The 19304-nt window shown below is 41.2% G+C and overlaps 1 protein-coding gene across 4 annotated transcripts in view; it reads right to left on the bottom strand.

Annotated features, from left to right (window-relative positions):
* Positions 1–19304, bottom strand: part of LOC138608714 (triple functional domain protein) — a 76768-nt gene that overhangs the window by 3293 nt on the left and 54171 nt on the right. For 2 of the 4 annotated variants that reach the window (XM_069681273.1, XM_069681276.1), the window contains 38 exons: positions 18900–19015; positions 18610–18732; positions 18286–18480; positions 18051–18166; positions 17301–17367; positions 17072–17181; positions 16134–16203; positions 15801–15890; positions 15627–15719; positions 15430–15541; positions 15119–15309; positions 14761–14862; positions 13669–13698; positions 12044–12186; positions 11827–11926; positions 11475–11718; positions 11264–11371; positions 10952–11145; positions 10672–10842; positions 7514–7609; positions 7083–7231; positions 6898–6964; positions 6603–6706; positions 6449–6518; positions 6252–6341; positions 6074–6166; positions 5805–5855; positions 5635–5712; positions 5271–5462; positions 3762–3942; positions 3377–3643; positions 2723–3225; positions 1602–1849; positions 1072–1213; positions 943–970; positions 624–786; positions 236–357; positions 52–130 (listed from right to left, as the gene is read on the bottom strand). In XM_069681273.1, the coding sequence (XP_069537374.1) occupies positions 52–130; positions 236–357; positions 624–786; positions 943–970; positions 1072–1213; positions 1602–1849; positions 2723–3225; positions 3377–3643; positions 3762–3942; positions 5271–5462; positions 5635–5712; positions 5805–5855; positions 6074–6166; positions 6252–6341; positions 6449–6518; positions 6603–6706; positions 6898–6964; positions 7083–7231; positions 7514–7609; positions 10672–10842; positions 10952–11145; positions 11264–11371; positions 11475–11718; positions 11827–11926; positions 12044–12186; positions 13669–13698; positions 14761–14862; positions 15119–15309; positions 15430–15541; positions 15627–15719; positions 15801–15890; positions 16134–16203; positions 17072–17181; positions 17301–17367; positions 18051–18166; positions 18286–18480; positions 18610–18732; positions 18900–19015 (5098 nt within the window). The remainder of the gene's footprint in view (positions 1–51; positions 131–235; positions 358–623; positions 787–942; positions 971–1071; positions 1214–1601; positions 1850–2722; positions 3226–3376; positions 3644–3761; positions 3943–5270; positions 5463–5634; positions 5713–5804; positions 5856–6073; positions 6167–6251; positions 6342–6448; positions 6519–6602; positions 6707–6897; positions 6965–7082; positions 7232–7513; positions 7610–10671; positions 10843–10951; positions 11146–11263; positions 11372–11474; positions 11719–11826; positions 11927–12043; positions 12187–13668; positions 13699–14760; positions 14863–15118; positions 15310–15429; positions 15542–15626; positions 15720–15800; positions 15891–16133; positions 16204–17071; positions 17182–17300; positions 17368–18050; positions 18167–18285; positions 18481–18609; positions 18733–18899; positions 19016–19304) is intronic. The other 2 variants (XM_069681274.1, XM_069681275.1) reach the window with 2 other exon arrangements.

The raw sequence follows: 19304 nt of genomic DNA on the forward strand, positions 1-19304 counted from the left end.
CAATACCTATACCCTCGACTAACCAAGGAGATATTAAGTTGCGTCACCTACCTGCCCAGTTCAACCACCTCAGTAAAGTGAGACTCAAAGTTGTCCTTCCAGCTCACTCGGATCCCATCAGTGGACATGGCTGTGACAAAAAAACACAATCAATTCATTTCCAAACTGAGCACCAGCATTGCCTAATATCCTCTGATTGATAACTGTGCAACTGGTTCTCTACCTGCACTCTTACCTAACACTCTGAGGCTAGCTGATGATGCTACGCTGCCAAGCTCGTTCGTGGCAACACAAGTGTAAACACCATCATCCTCAGAGGCTACGCCGATTATCCGCAGTGTTGCTTCACCAGTGTCACTGAAATAAATAGATACACGTTCATCAAAATCTGATTTCAAGCCGATCTTCTTGTCTAGTGAGTGCCTTATTTATTGTTGAAAATATTCAACTGTGCTACAACAAATGTTCCAGTCAAATTGCGCAGAATGTACAATAAACCTGAAAGAAAATCTTATCTGCGGTCTGACAGAGCTTTACCAACATTTGTTACATTTAAAACAACCTTTATTTTTTATTTGCACTTTATTTGGTAACTGAAGGGATCTTCGATTGTGTTTCCTTACCTGTAGGTGATGCTGAAGTGTCCGTTGTTTGTGAGGTTGCTCTGGTTGGGTCCCTTCCAGGTGACAGCTGCCCGGGGGCGACCGCAGACCTTACATCTGAGGGTGACACTCTCTCCGTTGTCACAAGTCACATCGCTCAGAGGAACAAGGAACTCTGGGGGAACTGAAAGAGGGAGGAAGAAAAATAAGAGGTTAAGTCCTGTTAAATGCTTCCAATTTGGCACAAACTTCAAATAAGTGCTTTTAAAAATATATGGAATTGTGTTTTGGGAATTTTATTAATCATCAAATTGACTAACTTCCACAAAGTAACACTTACCATCATAGATGTAGTTTGGATTTAGAAGCTGGAAAAAAAGAACATAGCACGTTTGAATGGAAAATACATCGTGGAGCAGAGGCATTATTTAATGGCAGCACCAGTTTCCTGGTGTACTTTTAAACTCACCTTTACAGAAACTTTATTTGCTAGGCCATCTCTGGACTTCCTATAACCATTTTCCAGTTTGGTCTCTTTCTTTGCCTCCTTTTCCTTCTTCTCAGACTTTTTACGGATGCGCAGGGACGTGTGCCAGGATGAAGACTTCCTACTAGGAAAGCAAAATGTGTTGAGTCAAATCAATCTGTTTAACTTAACAAGGGAATAACACTGGGATCCCTTATCAAATTTACAATGAAATTGTACAACTCCCTATCACTAATGTGGATGAAATAAATGAAAATGATTGTATGAATGAAAATGATTGTATTAAATGGGCCTATGATATCATCTCACATGAACAGCAGACCCCTGAATTGATTTGAACCACAATCGTATTGCGGCAGACTTTGTGATATCAGGAAATATTGTGCCTTTATTAAAAGGATCAATATAACATTGTACTATTATCACACTTGTGATTTTGTGTACACCCCTAATTAATCCTGAAATCCCATCTGAACAGAAAAGTGAAAGTAAATCATTCTCAGAGCTCTTACTTTATGGTTCCCTCGGGGCAATCTGGTACGATGGCTGAGGTGTGTCCAAGAACGAAACCGGGGATCCAGCCCTCGGCTGCGGGGCCCTGCTCAGTAGCCGCCCTGAACACCAGAAACATGTTTTGCTGGTTGCTGGCTAAGATCTGGACCACTTCGCCTTGAATGACGCTGATTTCATCCTCCTTCACGGCCAGGTAGTCCTGAGTCACCAACATGGTGGATACGCTACTGCTGCTGCTACTTTCACTCTGCAACAGAGACAAATAATGAGCATTTGGAAAATTGTTAATTAAAGCTCTTGTGGTTTCATTGCAATCTTAACTTTCACAAATTTCCACTTTGTCCAAAAATAAACTTTTATATCAGAGGTGACTCATTGAGACAGATTGCCACTATAATTACATACTATTTACTTCTACTCATGGTGAGGAAGATTGAGAGAAAAGGTAAAGCAGACGAATAACACTGGAAAAACATTTTGGATTAATTGTTTCTACTTTATCAAGGAGACAGTAGAGTTAAGTGCAAGAAAGACCAGCGATTGGTTATTTTCTCCTGGAAAAAAACTGGATAAAGAGAAGAGGCAGGAAAAAGATGATTTCCATTTCACTCGTTTTTGCTCTGCAGCTCCAGGCAAAGACAAGAGTAGGAACGTTAGGTTGAATGAGAGGATCTCTGTCAAGTACGTTTGTAGACAAACCACAAACGTCAGAGGTTAGTTGCAGGAAAAGTACATTTCAGATACACACCATGAAGACAGCAGGAGGTGAAGGACGGCCAAGAGGAAGTCAGGTGTTAGTATAAGCTTTGTCAGAGTAAGAAATCTAGAGACAGCCTTGAAAGGGAGCCACTGAAGAGCTGACTGAGTTCCACTAGTGAGGTTTTGAATCTGAAACATGTTGACAGTGGAAATATTTTCTAGAGATTGTCTTCAGGAATTTTCTAAAGCTAGAGAAGATGATGTTGAAGAGTGGTGAAGGTTGTCAGAGATGCGTAGTAGGGGACAGATTAGTAGAGCTGGCTGCAGCAGGACAGGAGATAGCAGGCAGACAGGACAGACCAGGCTCCCCTCTGCCTCAGTGTTAGTTGGTGCTACACTGGGCAGCAGGTAGTAGTCTTACCCCGTTACTCTGGGTGGACTGGATGGACTGCTCACTGGCCGATGAGCATGTACTCATGCGGTCGGCTTCCTTGCTGTGCGTGGAGTGTCTGTGGGTTTGGCTCCCAGATCCAGAGCCAGTCTGGATCTGATTTGAGTTCTGACGGACTGGAGTCTCTCCTGCCTCCCCTGGGAAGGTGAACGAGCCAGGCCTGCTGGCTGGAGAGCCTGGCATGGAGCTCCAGAATCCAGATCCAGACTTCTGGCCTGGACTGGGCGGGGGAGGAGGAAAGCCATCCTTGCCAAAGGCAGGTGTGGCCAGGGGGGCGGCCATGGGGGACACAGCTCCTGGCCTTGGTTTGGAAGTGGGTGTAGAGGGCACAACTTTGGCACGGGGAATAGGGGCTACAGCACTGGCAGGAGTGGGTGTTTGTGCTTGCTCCTCTGGGGTCTGGTTGGGGCGCTTGCCCTGTGGGCTACCCCCTGGAGGCACTAGTGGAGTAGTGACAGGAGAAGGGGACGAACCTAGATCATAAGTGAGCAAAAACTCACACCTCAGTCACATATTTTATTTTACAATGTTAAATTTTGTCCAAAGCGACATACATCAGAGTTAGTACAACCACATTTTTGCCATACAAGATCAAATTTGCAAATAAAAATGGATGCTCCATACCTGACATCTTGTTGGGGCCATCCGGGTCGGCCCCAGGGTGGTGGCGGAGGGGCTGGGGCAGACGGGAGGGCTGGGGAATCCGGGAGGGCCGACGACAGCCACCCTGAGGTCCTGAAGGGACAGCATTTCCCTGGGAGCTTCCACTACCGACACCAAGGGGCGTACTCGTCCCACTGCTGCCTCCAACTGGAGCTCCCATGCTGGGCACACATGACCCACCGCTTGCCCCCACATGGTTCCTCTGATACTCTATTGGTGAGGTCAGAGCTGGGATGAGGTACAAAAGAGACGAGGGTGCCCATGTTGCAGTTGGTTCCTTCTATAAAACTTATCCTCTAAGTGTGTGTATGTGTGTATGTGTGTGTGTGTGTGTGTGTGACCCTACCATTGAGGAAATTGCGTTGGCTCTCCAGAATCTGGCCTATCTGAAGGGTCCAGACCTCACGTACCCCTGGGTGTGAAGAGTGAAGCACAAAGGACTCCCCACTGCTGTTGGTCGACCGAGAAGTGAGAAGAAACTTGCAGGGATCGCCTTCCACATTCTCCTCTAGACCCAAACAGCTTACCTGTGCAAAGAGAAACAAAAGGGAAGTAGATGTATGTGAGTACTGGGCTTTCTTTGTTTTGTTTGTTAGTATACTAATTGCTCTTTCTTTGTTACAGACAGGTATTTAGGTCCGGGACTTCAATGTTACATGTTCGTCACTGGTTCTAAAATACTGACCAAATCCTAAGCAAATGGTGCTGCTTTTAGTATTTATCATTTTAATTCATTCAAACAAACATTACATAACTGCCTGTTTACCAGAGGAGACCATCACAGCTGAGAACGCAGCTTTCAACACAGCTATAAAATTAACCATATTGGCCACCTCATTGGTAATTGTTGAATTTTTCCTCTCTAAAATTGGTATCGGTATTTTGTAAAAATACAAAATTCTATAAATCTGAAGCAGAGCCTTAATGGCAGCTGTAACTACGTCCTTGGTGTAACAGTTGTTCAGCTCCTCTTCAAACTAAACTCATGTATTGGACTTCACTAGTCTCATGTTTTAGCTCTGACTCTGTGAAACATTTTTACACAGTCAAAGAAAGTAAAAGTGTGTGTCCTGGAGTCGAACTGTCTTGCCTCACCCTGCCATACATTTCTATCACCCACATTTCTATCACCCTTCTCTGCCTGTATTACAGCTCGCTTTGGGGTTTGTGCTTCCTGCTCTGCTCTGTGTACAATGACACAGTATAAAAAACCCAAAACAAAAGTGCATTGATTCCTCTGACTGTAGTTATGAACTCAGGACATAGTAAGCATCCTTTTTAAGCACTTTTAATTGATCTTCCAAAAAAAAAAAAAATCACAGAAACGATGTCAGTTAAGCAGCAGCCCAGCTTTTGCTAATTTCTTAACAAATAACAAACAAATAATTATATCTATGGAGACTGGTATCAATGAGAGTATAGACAAATATTGGTATCATTAAGCCTAATCAGTATTAAGTCCTAACGATATCCATTCCTATCCATTGTATTGATAAGAACAAAAAGATTGTTACCTCCAAACAAGGATGTCTAAAAGCAATGGAGAATCTGTCCATGTTGCAAAACATGACAACCCTTTTCCCAAAAATGTATTTGACTTTAAAATCACCAAATGAAACAAGTTTATAAATGTTTTAGTTGTTTATCTACTTGTGCAAATATTTTTAAATTTGTTTTTATTGTAAAGTTTGTAACTGAATCAACAAATTCATTTTCTCAGGCTTCAGTTTGTCCACCAGAGGGAGCTACACACATTTAACTGATATCTATTCACACACACACACACCCTTATTTCCACTGGCCTTCACCTACAATGTAGAAGAGCTCATATTCTCATATTCTGCATGTCTGTTACCTTGATGCTGTTCTTATAGAGGAAGCCTGGCAAGGAGAAACCTTTCTTCTTGTCGAGGGGCTCGCTAAAGATGACCAGCTGCTCAAACAGAAAGACTCTCCTCTCCTTCATCCGGCCGAGCAGGCTGCCCTCTGGGTCAGACACCATGAATGTGTCCTGCAACAAAAGGCGGCCTTGGGCCACGATCTTCCCCTGGAGCAGAAGACATAGATGGAAATTTGAAGATTAGGTGTAGGAAAGAAAGAGAAAGAGATATGCCATGGGACAGTTGGAGAAAGTTTGTGTTAATTTGGAAATGTGCTTTAAATAGCGTGGTGTGTTGATGAGTGTATTGCTTTCATTCATATTCAGTGCTATTTCTTACATCAAATCCCTGAAGCCGGCCGACATTCATCATGTCATTACACCTTTTTGGCACGATGCACATGACCTCCACTGCTTTCTGTAAGAGTCAAAAATGACCAGGTTAATGGGGTAGATCAAAAGGTTTGTTTTGATTTTAGGCAATTCAGGAGCACAATCACATTATCGTACCTCCAACTCCATAGACTCCAGCCCAGCCTTTTTAGAGTGTTTCAGGAAATCCTATAAAAAGGAAGAAATTTCATCAACTCACCTATTAACACCTTTCAATATTACTGTAGACTATAAGCAGCAGATATTTGCATATAAAGAAAGCAGATACTGACAGTGACGTATTCTATAATAATATGGTTTCTAGTTAAGATGGCGAGACTAGATAAAGAGAAGCCTAAGCAGCAGCGGATGCTCTGGCGCCCTCTGCTGTCTTATAACAGACCAACCTTAAGCAGCAGCTGGTACTTCATGATCCTCTGGACCGGCTTGATGAGCAGGTCTGTGATCTGCAGCCTTTGTCCCAGTCGCTGCTTCAGTTCCTTCAATGTCAAAGGTCAGAGGTTACTTGAAATGCTGATATCTAGATGATGTTAGCAGTATCTGATGAAAATTATGGCCTCATACCTCAAAGTAGGTGTCAATATACTCTGAGACAATGTGCTCTGACTTGGGCTTGTTTTGACAGTACACTACATACATGTTAAGTCTTCGTTCCTGGATACAAAAAAACAGACAATTATAACATGATCTTATATATACAAATATAATTATATATATACATGTACAAATTAGAAGAAGTTGGAAATTCACTGTAGACGAACCTGTTTGAGAAACAGTGGTCCCAGTCTGTCGGGGTCCTCCAAACATTTCTCTAACTCCCCAAGAAAGAAACTGTACGAGACAGAAACCAGACAGAACAAAGTAAGCTCTTGTACAAGTCATGTGAACAGGGTACACTCTGTATTCTCCACGTACTCTTTGTGCCAGTCGTAGATCTGGTGGATGTTTCCAAAAACGATCTTGTCTTTTCCTTTCATGTCGTCAGGGACACCCTCCTCCTTCATCCGGCTCATGTAGCCCTTATGATGAAGAAACAAACTATTTAACACAAATTTACACCAGGAAGTCTCCAATATTCAGCAAATGTATTCTAATACTTTTAGTGACATTTTAAAATTATAAGAATCCTGTCTGCTAGACTAACAACAGAGGAACCTACATTGTCTTTAATAAAGTACAGTAAAAAGCAACTGATAAAGCATCAACTCACCTCCACGACCAAGCCGAGGTCTCTGACATAATCCCTCTCTGTCTCCACCAACTCCAGCAGAATATAACTACAGCAAAGAGAAAACAGATGTATGACTCATCCATTTAAGAACTGATTTAAAGTCATGAGGAATTACTCTGAAAATTGGTGTATTTTTGCGCTATAGATAACAGAAGTTGACATACTGTCTTTTCTTCAGAATGCTGGTTCGCCGTTCATCCATTTCTTCCATAGGGGAGGAGGAGGAGAGGAGGGAATTGTCAGATGGGTTGAAGGAGGGAGAGCTGCTGTCCCCCTGTTCAACTGAGAGTGAGCTTGGTCTGTCCTCCAAAGCCTGCACCAGAAAAAATCAGAAGGGGAACTAACATGTGTGAAAAAGAGCACGAAAAAGGTCAAAAGTGTAAGTCTGAGCAGCAAGAAGACAAACTTAATCTCTTGCTTTGGCAGTTAATCAAGCCAACTCATTATCCAATGCTGCGTCGGTGTAGATTCCCAGTTACATTTCAAATGGCTATGTATTGCATTGAATATCTGTGAAGCACACTAAGCACATTAATGTTGGATACACTTAAACTGATAAAATACAAAAATAATACATCAAGTTCTTGTCTCCTACCATCTTGCTTTTGACCAGCTCCTCGATTGCGCTCACCAACTCAGCAGCACTGGGCGTCTCTGAACTGGAAGGACGGACCGATAGGCGAGAAGAGGTCTGGATAATAATAGAGGTGAGAGGGTTGAGGAGGAAAATAAGCATTAGAAGCTGATAATAAATATAATCTAATAAATATTTCTGCCAAATGTAGTTCTACTCTCATAAACATAATTTTTTAATCTCTTAAACAGACAATAAAAAGTGTTATCTGTTTCACTTGAAAACTTTAAACCTCATTAAACCTATGTTTGTGAACCTACATGTAACAAGTTGATATAAAAAACAAAAGATATAGCTTAATATAAGTTTATGGTTGAAGCTCATGCCTAAATTGTGGTTTAGATTAATCTCAATATTAGCTTTTGTGAAGCTTATATTTTTATTTATATTATCACAAGTTAACGTTATATTTAAGTTACTTGTGTGAGCAATGACTCAGTGAGAATGTTTGTTAAATGTTCAATGTTGTAATTTGAAGAGAATTCCAAAGATGTTTCCAGAAGTGAAACCCCGGTGCTCAGGGTCTTCATCTAAAGGTTGAAGAGAGCGAAAAGGAAATATATATGAAATTTATATTTAAAAACTTGAGGCTGGAGGTGGCGTGACCAAATGAAGGTATGGGAGAAAAGTGAAATAAGAGAAAATATGATGAGAGATGGAGATTTGGGGTGAAAGAAAAGTGATTGAATGGAAGATGTTTCCGTTGCTTTCTCAGGTGATGGTGAATAGCCTATGAAATAAAAAAGGATGCTAACAGAACGAGAATGAAAGAGGTTTATGAATGTATGTATATACAGTTGAGGAAACTCTCACCCTTGCTGTGCTGTGCTTCAAGACTTTCCCCAATTAGGAATCTGGGTGAGGCTGTGTGCCCTTCTGGCCTCGCCAGCGTTTAGAGATGCCAATTACTCGCATGGTTAATGAGGTTAACGCACAGAGGGTAAAAGGGAGATGAGGACGAGCGGGCAGGGCGGGTGAGGGAGGGGGTTGGAGGATAATGGCAACAAGGGGGCTTTTGACTTTTCACCTCAGTGTGGGTTCAGATTTAGATTATTATCCAGGAGAGCTTCCTACTCAGCTGACAGAGAATCTTACAGACTTTGCTCTTGGTATTTATATGGACGCTTTCTTTTTTTTTTATAAAACTTCACATAACAGCCAACTATTTCAACATATGAATAAAAAACTGCAGTCCGTTTTTACTCCAACAGGCTCAAGGCATTACAAAATACAAAAGTTGATGTAAATTAGGCATTATATAAAATCTGATTTGCACTTACACAGGCAAAGAGCACCTCGACATTTCCCTCCATTTAGAGTAAAGAGCTACATGCATCCTCTTTTTTTCCCTACATTTTCATGTAGTGCCCTTTATATGCCAGGGGACTCTGCATTACAGTGGATTTGTTGTAGAGACAAGGCAGAAAGCTCAAGTCAAAATGAGTTAAACTAAAAAAAAGAAGAAGAAAGGAAAAAACTCTGCTCTACTGAAATTCAGGAATGTTTAATAAGAGTTCAGAAAAATATAAAAGTTAGGAAGAATGACTTGTAAGGGTCAAAGAAAGGTGGATTTTCAAAAGACAAAAGTTAAGTCTTAAGCTGCTAACTTCATTTCCGCTCAATCTATAAACTGACGTATAAACCAAAGAAAAAGCCTTTAGCAAGGAGTGCTTAGAGTTGAAGAGGGGAAAAAAAGAGTTTTGAAGAATTGACTGAGGTAAGAGACAGAGGGGGGAGAACGGGGCATTTCAGATGGAGAGGTATGGAAACTGAGACAAAGCAAAGACAGGACATAAATCAAGGTAATGCTACAGCATGGCAAACAGCAAACGATACAACCAGGAAACAAAACAAAAGAGAAAAAGAAATTAGTGTCAGAGGAGTCTCCGCTTTAGTCGAGGAGGCGACTTGGCGTGCCTGAAATGTTTCATTGCTTTCTGCTTTAGAACAGGGGGAAATATGATGCAACATGCCAAGTTAAAATGTTATGCATAACAGAAACTAAGGAGTCACTTAAAATTGTGTCACGAATGCTCTTTTTTGAGGAAAGTGGGGGACTGAAATGAGAGAAAATGTTACCTACAAGAACTAAAAGGCATAACAGCAATGAGAAGGAAGAGAACCAGTATAAAAAATGTTTCATTTAGATGATTAAAAAAAGCTTCATTTAGCTCAAGTGGTTAGCTTGTTCTTAAGTCTAAAAACATACATTATATAAGGTCTAATAGAAGTGAACCCTTACAGTGTAGCCTCTTCAATCTCAGACCAATCTTGGTGATTTAAGTCACTAATTTGATAACAATACCTACTGCTTAGATATAAAGATAGTTAGGGCTGTCTCCCCTTTTTATTAAATTTCATTGCCTTTCACAGTTAAACCAGAATGACAAAATGCATAAACAAAGAGCTTAAATTCATTGTTGGATTGATGACAGTTATTGACTAGTTGGCCTTCTTAAGGAAATGCCTACAGTATGCAGACGGCAACATCTTGCATATTTAGAGTGAGGATAATACATTATACTTCTCTCTCAACAAAGGTGGGGAAACAGAGCAACTCTCTTGAAGTATTTCAAATAGGACAAAATAACTGTGTTTATAATGTGTATAACAGTTATAGAGTTACTATAACAGTCTTAAAAATGAACAAAATTATGTTATGTGAATATTCTGTTTGATGGCCAAACAGGTATATTAGTGAATTTATCTCAAATAAATTAAAAATACTTTCATCAAAAGTATCCCTAAAGTGTAATAAAGTGTTAAAGACCAGAAAAAAAGTACAACAATAAGCCTATGTTGCCTTTTTACAAGTAATCCCAGATAGCCTTTATGCTCATCGCCAAACAAAGATTCTCCTGGGTTTATTCTAAAACGATAAAAGTAACTTGTGTTCGTTGTAGATATAAAATTTAAAAATATACTTTGAACCAACTTAGTAGCTCCAGAAAAAGTTAATTGTCAAATGTGAATACAGTTTGTGCCCCCATCCCACTCCTAACGTCCCCTCTGACTTCTCTGCATCTCTTTTTCAGTATCTTCACCTGTCCTTACTGCCTCTGTCTCTTTTCTCTGACCCCTCTCTGCTGCCCCAACTGCTTCCTCTTCCATCCCCTCACCTTGTCATCCTGTGAGTCCGGCTGCAGCAGGCTGTGCTGCTGGATGGCCATAGGTGGAGGCAGAGGTACAGAGTCAGCACCCTCCTCTCCCTCCTCCTCTCCGCAGCTCTGCATTCCTGAAGAACTGGACTTGGACAACGTGCCGCTGGATAAGCCCTCGTTACGAACCCTCTGTGACACACATGGGTAGAAAAGTTAAGATGACAGCCCCATAAATTATACAACTGCTCAATTAAGAGACAACATCTTTGAGAGTATGAAGTATTGTGTGTCCGCCCACCTCCTCAACAGTCTCGTCCTGAGGAGTAGCGGCACTGTCGTCTGAGTCCTTCTGGGACCCCATCGTCATCTCACCACTCTTCCTTATGTCACGACTCTTCTTGTGCTTGTGGGCTAGTTTCTTGACATGGCCATCTGCCTTGCCGCTGCTTAGCCGACGCACTGGACTGGTTAGCCACTTCCGCAGAGTGTTACCTAGGAAACCAGACAATCACATCTGAATGGAGGACTTTTTCCATTCTTCAAGACTGTTTTTTTTTTACACTTTTTCAGAGAGCAGATACAACAGACAGTATGACATAGGTGACCATACCTGGTCTTTTAGGTCCCGGTGAGGTGTGGGAGCTGAGGCCATGACCAGGCTGGAGCGTAGCGGATGACCCCGGCATGATGGAGTCATTGCTGCACACCGACAAAGTGTCTGTGAAGAAAAAGTGATTTAATCATTAAAAATGTGAGAACCATTTTTTCTCAGCCCTTATGCATTCATTCCTTAAACTGTCCAAAGACACCACAGGATGTACCTTTGTGGTTGAAGATGCCCTCCATCTCCATGGAGGACCTGGAATGGGCAATGCAGAGCATGGAGCAGGGCACCAGGCCCTCCAGTGCAGGGGAGCGGTCTGTGGTCCTGACCAGGCACCAGTCTGGCCTGTCATGGCAGCGCTCAAGAACCTCAACTGTCTGACAGCGCCTTACTGTCAGCTCATTGCTGTTGCTGGCCATGAAGTCATGGATCACCACAGTCAGCTCACAGCCACCAGAGAGCTGAGGGAAAAAATAGAATAACCGTGAGCTTGTTTGGAAATCTTGAAGATTTTTTGTAACTGCATAACATGTGTAGTTAGGCCATAATTAATGTAAATGTTGGCTCACCTTATCGCTGTCCAGTGTGTTCTGTGAAGTGCGGGATGCCAGAGAGATGGTGTCTGGTTGGCTGCTGCCTTCACCCTGGCTGTCCAGGTCCTCTCCATCCCTGATAGATACACAAATGATCAATTAAAGATGGCACAGTGTCTGAAAGTGATTTGATAAAAACTTCTCTCTTTCCCATGTGCATAACTCTCTTGTTATTAGGATGTCACATGTTTACCTTCGCCCCTTGAGATGCTTAGCTGTAGTTGCTTTGGGAATATGAATGGGCTCCTTGAGTGCTCCTCTGAGGTGAATGGTACGCTCCTGAATCACCTCCCTGATGTGTTTGATCCAGTCCTGCTTGTTCTCTATGCTCGATGCCTATTAATGGCCAATAAGGGATCGAGAAGTCAAAAGTTGTCAGGAAATGAACTTCCTTTGGAATTCTTGTTTCACTCTGTGTTTCTCACAAGTCTGAATTTATCTCTTGTCATCTCTTATCAACTTAAGGCAATTTTTTCATATTTTCTGAGCCCTAAAACAGTTGTTCCCAACCCTTTTTATAGGCTACACCCCCACAGCCCTGTTAGATAAACCCAAGTACCACTTCCTGGACACCCTGTGCCATGTTCCAAACATGTTCATTTGACATTAAACAATAATGTTTTATGCTTTAACTATCAGTATTTGATTCAGTTACCTTAAGTTTTAGCAATTGTTTGCTACTTTATCACTTTTTCATCCATTACTCTTAACTATGTATTATAGCCATTATCTATAGTCTCCTTTAGCTACCATTAAAAATTTAAACTACCTGGGCCACTTTCAACGCATGCATTACTTATAACTAACTATTTTCACTGTAATTGAGTTACCTTAACTTGTGTGACCGCTATCTGACCCTACTACGCCGCTCTCAGACTGGAACAGCTGATCAGCGGCTAACAGTACGCTGCAGGCATAGTAACACGTAAATGCTGCGGTCCACACAGTGTAGTGCCAAAGAAAGAGGCTTTCTTAGTGAAAAGTAAAGCGCGGTGAAAAATTCAAATATAGTGGTCCATTGAAACCACTATTGGTTTTTAGGTCGGACGTCCATATAAGTGGATAAACTACGTGTTACCTGTAGCCCTATCTGCTGCTGCTGCATATAGCCTTGCTTCCGTGCCGTCAGTCCGGTTACTCAACACAGGGGTCATGCTGACCGGCGTCCATTATATGTAGTAGGCTACACTTACTTATTTATAAGTATCTCACACAACCCCACTTCAAACAAACCAAACTGTCCCTCTAAGTCAAAATTTTCAACTGTGCATCCATTACTTACAACTGCCAACACTGGCTAACTATTTCATTCATCAATTTACACATTAATAAATTATTTAAACATTAAGTAACTACAGCTTTCTATCTAATACTTTAAGCTAACTTGGCTATTTGTACAGCTTATTTATAACTTCTAGCTAGCTAGTCCAACCATTTATCCACATTTGTTAGCTAACCTAACTGTTTAGACCTCTCTTCTCACTGGCTGATCACTTTTACCAAACACTATATTGCATCACAATGTTTTCAGGTGTTGCATCCAAATCTTTCAAATTAGTAGAGTGATGGAACACTGGGTTCCACGACTGTTCTGGGAATCACTGCCAAAGAAGAGTTCACACTATAATCTTTCAGCCCCCCAGCTTTGGCAGTGGGGTAGAAGTGGGTTTCTGCTTTGGATCACAGGTAGTGCTTTGGCCAATCAATTTCATTCTTAAGCTACTGTTCAACAAGGGCGAAGATTGGAGTGAGAAGAGTTTTTCTTTCAGACTTGTGAGAAGTGGCTTAGGGCTGTTCTGTAGGATAGTTTGTACTCACCATCGCTCCGTGTTTGGATCCCTGACTTAGCTTTGAATTTAAAATATAAAATAGAAAATTTCACTGGTTTGGTTTTAGAAGATGTACATGACAATTTTTATGCTGACAAAATGGGTTGACATGATAGAAACGTACAACATTGATAATTTGCCTTGACAGCTGAGTGTAGGTCAATTAAATGTTTCACATATTGTAATTGATGGTGTGTGTGTGAGTGTGTTTGTGTGAGAGAGAGATTCAGATAGACAACATGTGTAGTAAGTAATGAGAGACACTTCATTAACAATACACATACCACATAACTGTTTCTCAGCAGATAGTTTGGTAATCAACATGTATAATAGCGTTGTAATACTCAGAGTTAAATGTGTTAGGATTCATGCTGTTCCAACGGCTGACCCAATTTTTAATCCATCTGTGACTGTATTCAGGAAAACACAAGATGCTTGAAAATTGGGGGAAGAAAAATTCACACAGAGAACTAAATAAATTGATGTCGTATCTTAATTCTACAATGGCGTCCAAATCATTAAAAAGTTTATTTTTCTGGTAGAGAAAGATGGCTATTCGTCACTTCAGTAAAGTGGCACAGAGCCAGGATGGGAGATTGTGGGCGTTAAGGGGTTGAATCGGTGTCAGCAGCGTTGGTGGAAGCATGTCAGCCCACAGAGAGAATTAGAGATACAAACATCCACAGAAAAACACAGCCCAAATATTCAAATGTGCCTGTGTTTGTTAACAGATGGAACAAAGCAGAAACAGAGGCTGGCAGAAAAGGATGGACAGAAGACAGAGAGACAGAAGACAGAACTCAGGGAGAGCTTTTTGTAAATATGGGAAGGATCTGGGACACCTTAAGCTGCTCATGCACTAAAAAGGTATCAGAGAGACGAGAGTAGAAGAAAAAAGGTAGTGAAGGGTCAAATATGAAGAAAGGAGAAAGAAAACTGGGTAAGACCAATATAGAGAAGTTTGGCCAAAATTAGCCATTTTCCCAGCAATCAGATATTGATCCATCTAATATCATAACATATATTGGTCGAACCCTTAAGCAGATTGTAGAGGAAACAGAAGAGAGTAAGTGTGTTTTACCTTGAGCACAATCTTGTTGTCAGAAGTTGGGGTGCGTCCCACCCATAGAGCAAACTTACAGGGGTCTCCTTCAACATGCTCTGTCACACCTAACTCTGACGTCTTGGAGAACAAAAGAGTAAGATAAGAAGACATCATCTGGATTGCCACAAGAGAGTCTGAAAGGTTCATTTTTCACTGCAGTACAAAACCTATTGGATAAACTGTCACTCCCAAAAACTGTGACTTGTTGACTGTAGATTGAAGTGGCATTTAGATGCCATCTACAACTAAGACATTTCTTTAACTCAAAAGTCTGATTGGCTCTGTAAATAGTTCCCAAATATCTTTCCTTACACATTTCCAAATATCTACTTACAAAGAGTTTGCTCTTATAGATGTATTTGCTCCTGCCGTTGGAGTCCTTGACCTCCTTGCTAAAGACAAGAGACATCTCGAAGAGGAAGAGGTGACGCTCTCGACCCTTTCGGATCAGAGTCTTGGGATCCCAAACCTGGAACGACTCCTGGAGAATAAGCTCGCCCTGGGACTCGATGTTTTCATCAAAACCTGGGAGCAGGGGATACAAGTATGAGAATTAAAAAAACAAATACAAACAAAAACATGTCATCTGATTTATAAAGAGTGGCAAAATATCACAGCAACAAAAATGAGTGGTGTGTTAATCACCTTCCAGCATTGAGAGGTGCATGGCATCGTTGGCTCTCTTAGGAACGCTGAGCATCACCTCCAGGCCGTCTTTGATCTCTCCTTTCCCTTCTTCACAGCACGTCAGCAGCTCCTAAACAGACACAAGCACTGAAACCATGACAACAAGAAAGTACGGGACGGCCACCACAGCAGTGAGATTTAGTTTGGTGGGTTACCTTCAGCAGGAGCTGATACTTGGTTATTCTCTGCACAGGCTTGATCAGGTAAGAAGAGATGGAGTTGGCCAGTCGATGTCTCTGTTGAATTTCCTGTAAAGAGAAGACCAATCATGTGGACGTACCTGCAAAGAGCCGTGTATTTTCAATTCAACGGCCATAGGCAATACTCACATCAAAGTAGTTCCCAGCATGCTCTAGGATGAGCTGGGTGGAGTCAGGTTTGTTCTTACAGTAGTTCACATACATCTGGAACTTATCAGCCTAGATGAAGAGAGAAAGATGTGACGGTGAATGTGAGTAGAACTTTAAAGAGGAAGAAAGTTGACAGTGATTGAGATTAAGCATGTTTCCAGGGCCAGGAGACAGTCATACTCATAAGTAATATGTACTATATCGTTATGAAAATATCTAAATGTCCATTGATACAGTAACATTGTATGATTTTTTTTTAATTTAATGGAAGGTTTGAGACACAGACAATGCCATTGAACAATTGATACATACCCATGTGACAAAGCAATGCCCAACATCCTCTGGTAGCTGCTCATATTTCTCCAGCTCTTTGAGAAAGATGCTGACAAACACAAGAACAATTTTAAGATTAAAATGTGACCAACAGCAAATACACAAAAGCTTTATTAAATAAAGTCATATGTCATATAACTTTAAAGGGGACATGCTTTAGCTATGCTTTGCTAGTGCAAGAAGGCAGCCTGAGGTGAATGACGATTGTTTGATTTCAGCGAAAGCAAGGTAGAAACCTGCAGCTGTTCTGAACGGCCCATTTAAGAGGCTACCTTATTAAAAATATAATTCTGGAAAAAAATAAAAAACACAGAATTACTTTTTTGCTGTGAACAATAAACACCCCAAAAATATGAAACCCATGCAAAATATGAGAATATCCATTTAAAGGTATGGCCCCTTAAAACCTGTAAATACAATAACATCTTTGGAGATTTGCGACATCCAAAGCAGTTCAAGATTCTTCAATTTGATTTAGTCTTGATCTGAAGTGCATCAGGCTACTTTGACTCTGCTATAGAAGCTTGCAGATGTAGTTTCAAAATTAGATTTTACATACTGTAGATCACAATTAAAGCACTGGTTATAGACTGAAATTAATTCTGATTACTCTACATCAGCTACAAAAGCAAACCAGACCATCAGCGACAAGATTGATTATTTCTATAGTTATTTTTAACATCTGAAACTGTTGGCTGGGGGGAGGTGTAAGACGAAGCGATTAACTGCACGCTGCCTTTGTTTACATTTTCCAGGGCACAAAGTTAAAGTGAGTGATACATATGACCACATAAAACCACCACTTAAGCATGTACAGGTCAAAATCAGCAAAGAGATAAGAGGCACAGGGGGCGCCAAATTCAACACAAACTGTAAGTTCCTCACAGAAGCTTTAATTACTTAAATGTAATACTCACTTATGGTGGAATTCATAGAGGTCCTGCATGTTTCCAAAGATGATGTGCTCCTTGTTGATGATTCCTGGAGGAATCTCCTCAACACCACTGGTCATCTCCCACAGGTAGGTCTGCATGCAGAGAAGAAGACAAGTTTAAAAAAACAAATTCATTTGAGCTTTAAAAAAAAAGTTGTTGCATGACTGGCATGAAAAAAGTTAACAGTGGTGGGTTTAATAGATGGACTTACATCCATGCACTCCCGCAGGTCTCGCACGTAGGCTTTTTCTGTCTGAATCAGCTCTGCCATGATGAACCTAGACTCACACAAACACACATAAGCACAAAATTAGCAATTGTCATACTGTCCTCATCCACAGAATGATTTATCACCAGGCCAACAGCTCTCTTTTGTTCTCTTGTGAAGCAACATTATCGTGTCTGCAGTTCTTGTGCTGGTGCAGCCGAGAAGAAGCCGGTGTTTAAATTATAAAATCCTCTATGCGTTTACATGTGCACTGAACTCACTCTCTTATTCAGAACCACTTTCAACTATTGAGCAAGCGGGATTCACAGCGGGTTTGACAAAGACGCTAACGGGTGAAATAATCGAACCTTTGACCCTCTTATAACAGATCATCTTCGTAACCATTAGGCTGCTCTGCAGTGCAGTTTAGGCACTGAGCCGATAATTGAATTGCTTGTCATGTGGGGCAATAAAACATTACCAACGGGGGGAAAAAGTGCTGAGAAAGTGCTGACATGCTACTATTTGTTTTGGTTTGTAGGCATAGCACGTACTGCTTTTAGCTATGCAGTACAATTTTTTATTAGTTTAACAGACACAACCTAGTGTGCTTTATAACCTAATTAATTATGTAGACTAGAAATTGTATTACTTTTCTGAAAAGCTATTCTTTACATATAAAATCAGCTCTGAACACTTCTTCTGTTTTTCTATTAATTAAAGGTATGAAATATAAAGGAGGGACTGACTTACTCCTTTCTGCGTGCTGACTTGCGTTTCTCCTCATTTAGCTCATGAGCAGCATCCCGCAGCTTGACTTCTGACCCTGGTGCCGTGGCTGGGATGATGTCCAACTGGAGATCCTTACTCTGTCACATTCAGAGACAATGAAAGATTAAGTGATATAAAGAGAATGACCATAAAATCACAATGTGAATTAGATGACTTCCTAAACATGTAATTTTTTAACAAACACATCACCACTTACGGCCTTGTTGGAGTCTGAAGAGATGCCCAGGGCTTTCTCCAGGCTGCAGCGGTACTTGTCCATGCGCAGGGAGAAGTCTCTGTAGCGTTTGTCCACAGCAGTCACCCATTTTTTGATCTCCCCAGCGTGACTGTGGCCTTTCTCACAGAAGCCGTCAGCCAGCTGTATCAGCAGCTTTACACGCTCCTTAGTTTGCTGTAGGAGAGAGGGGAAGAAGCGTTTTATGCATATTAGATAATCCTTTACTGATCCCCAGGGGGGAATATACACATCAAGCACACAGTGACATGATTGTCTGTGTGTGTTTGTGTGTATAAGACCTACCTTGGCTGTGATGTGGAAGTCCTCATGCTCCTTCAGAAGTTCCTGTGTGTGGTGGATACTTGAGCCAGTGGAGGTGTGTGTGGACAGGTAAAACTCCCCAGTGTCATGAATCCACTCAAGAGCCTGAAAACACACAGGATACACAGATTGTCAGATAACATGACAACAAAGAGCAGTGTGTGTCCAAGTGTGTTGCTATTTCAAATGAGCTACACAAGTTCTTTTTCATGTGTTCTTTAAAGAAATAAAATAAAATAAACTGTGTGTATGAGTGTATGTGTGTCATGTACCTGTTTGGCACTGCGCTCAAACACCACATACTGCTGACACTGGTCCAGCCGTCGTTTCCTCATGGTCCAGAAGTGGAGGACACGATTCTCTCGCTGTAGCAGCTCATTGAGGATGTCTTCAAAAACAAAAGACACTTTAAATTCAGGCACTGAGGACTCAAACACCCAGCTTTTCTAAATGATTTAATCAGGCTGCATAGTAGTGATATGCAACAGAAACTCCAGGTTGTTAAATAGCATTTCTGACTTAATTTGTTAGCAAGGGTGGAAGTTTATGTGAGACCATTAGCTAGGCAAACTATTACTTTTTATTTTTGCATAACCAACTGGCTTTCATAACCTCTCCATCACTACATGCTGAGTTGAGGTGTTTCATCTTAGTGGTGTTCAATTTACATCCTGACA

Source organism: Semicossyphus pulcher, unplaced genomic scaffold (genome assembly GCF_022749685.1).
Source record: "Semicossyphus pulcher isolate SPU_LCO1_2020_fin unplaced genomic scaffold, fSemPul1.0.p SCAF_5, whole genome shotgun sequence".
Taxonomy (NCBI): domain Eukaryota; kingdom Metazoa; phylum Chordata; class Actinopteri; order Labriformes; family Labridae; genus Semicossyphus; species Semicossyphus pulcher.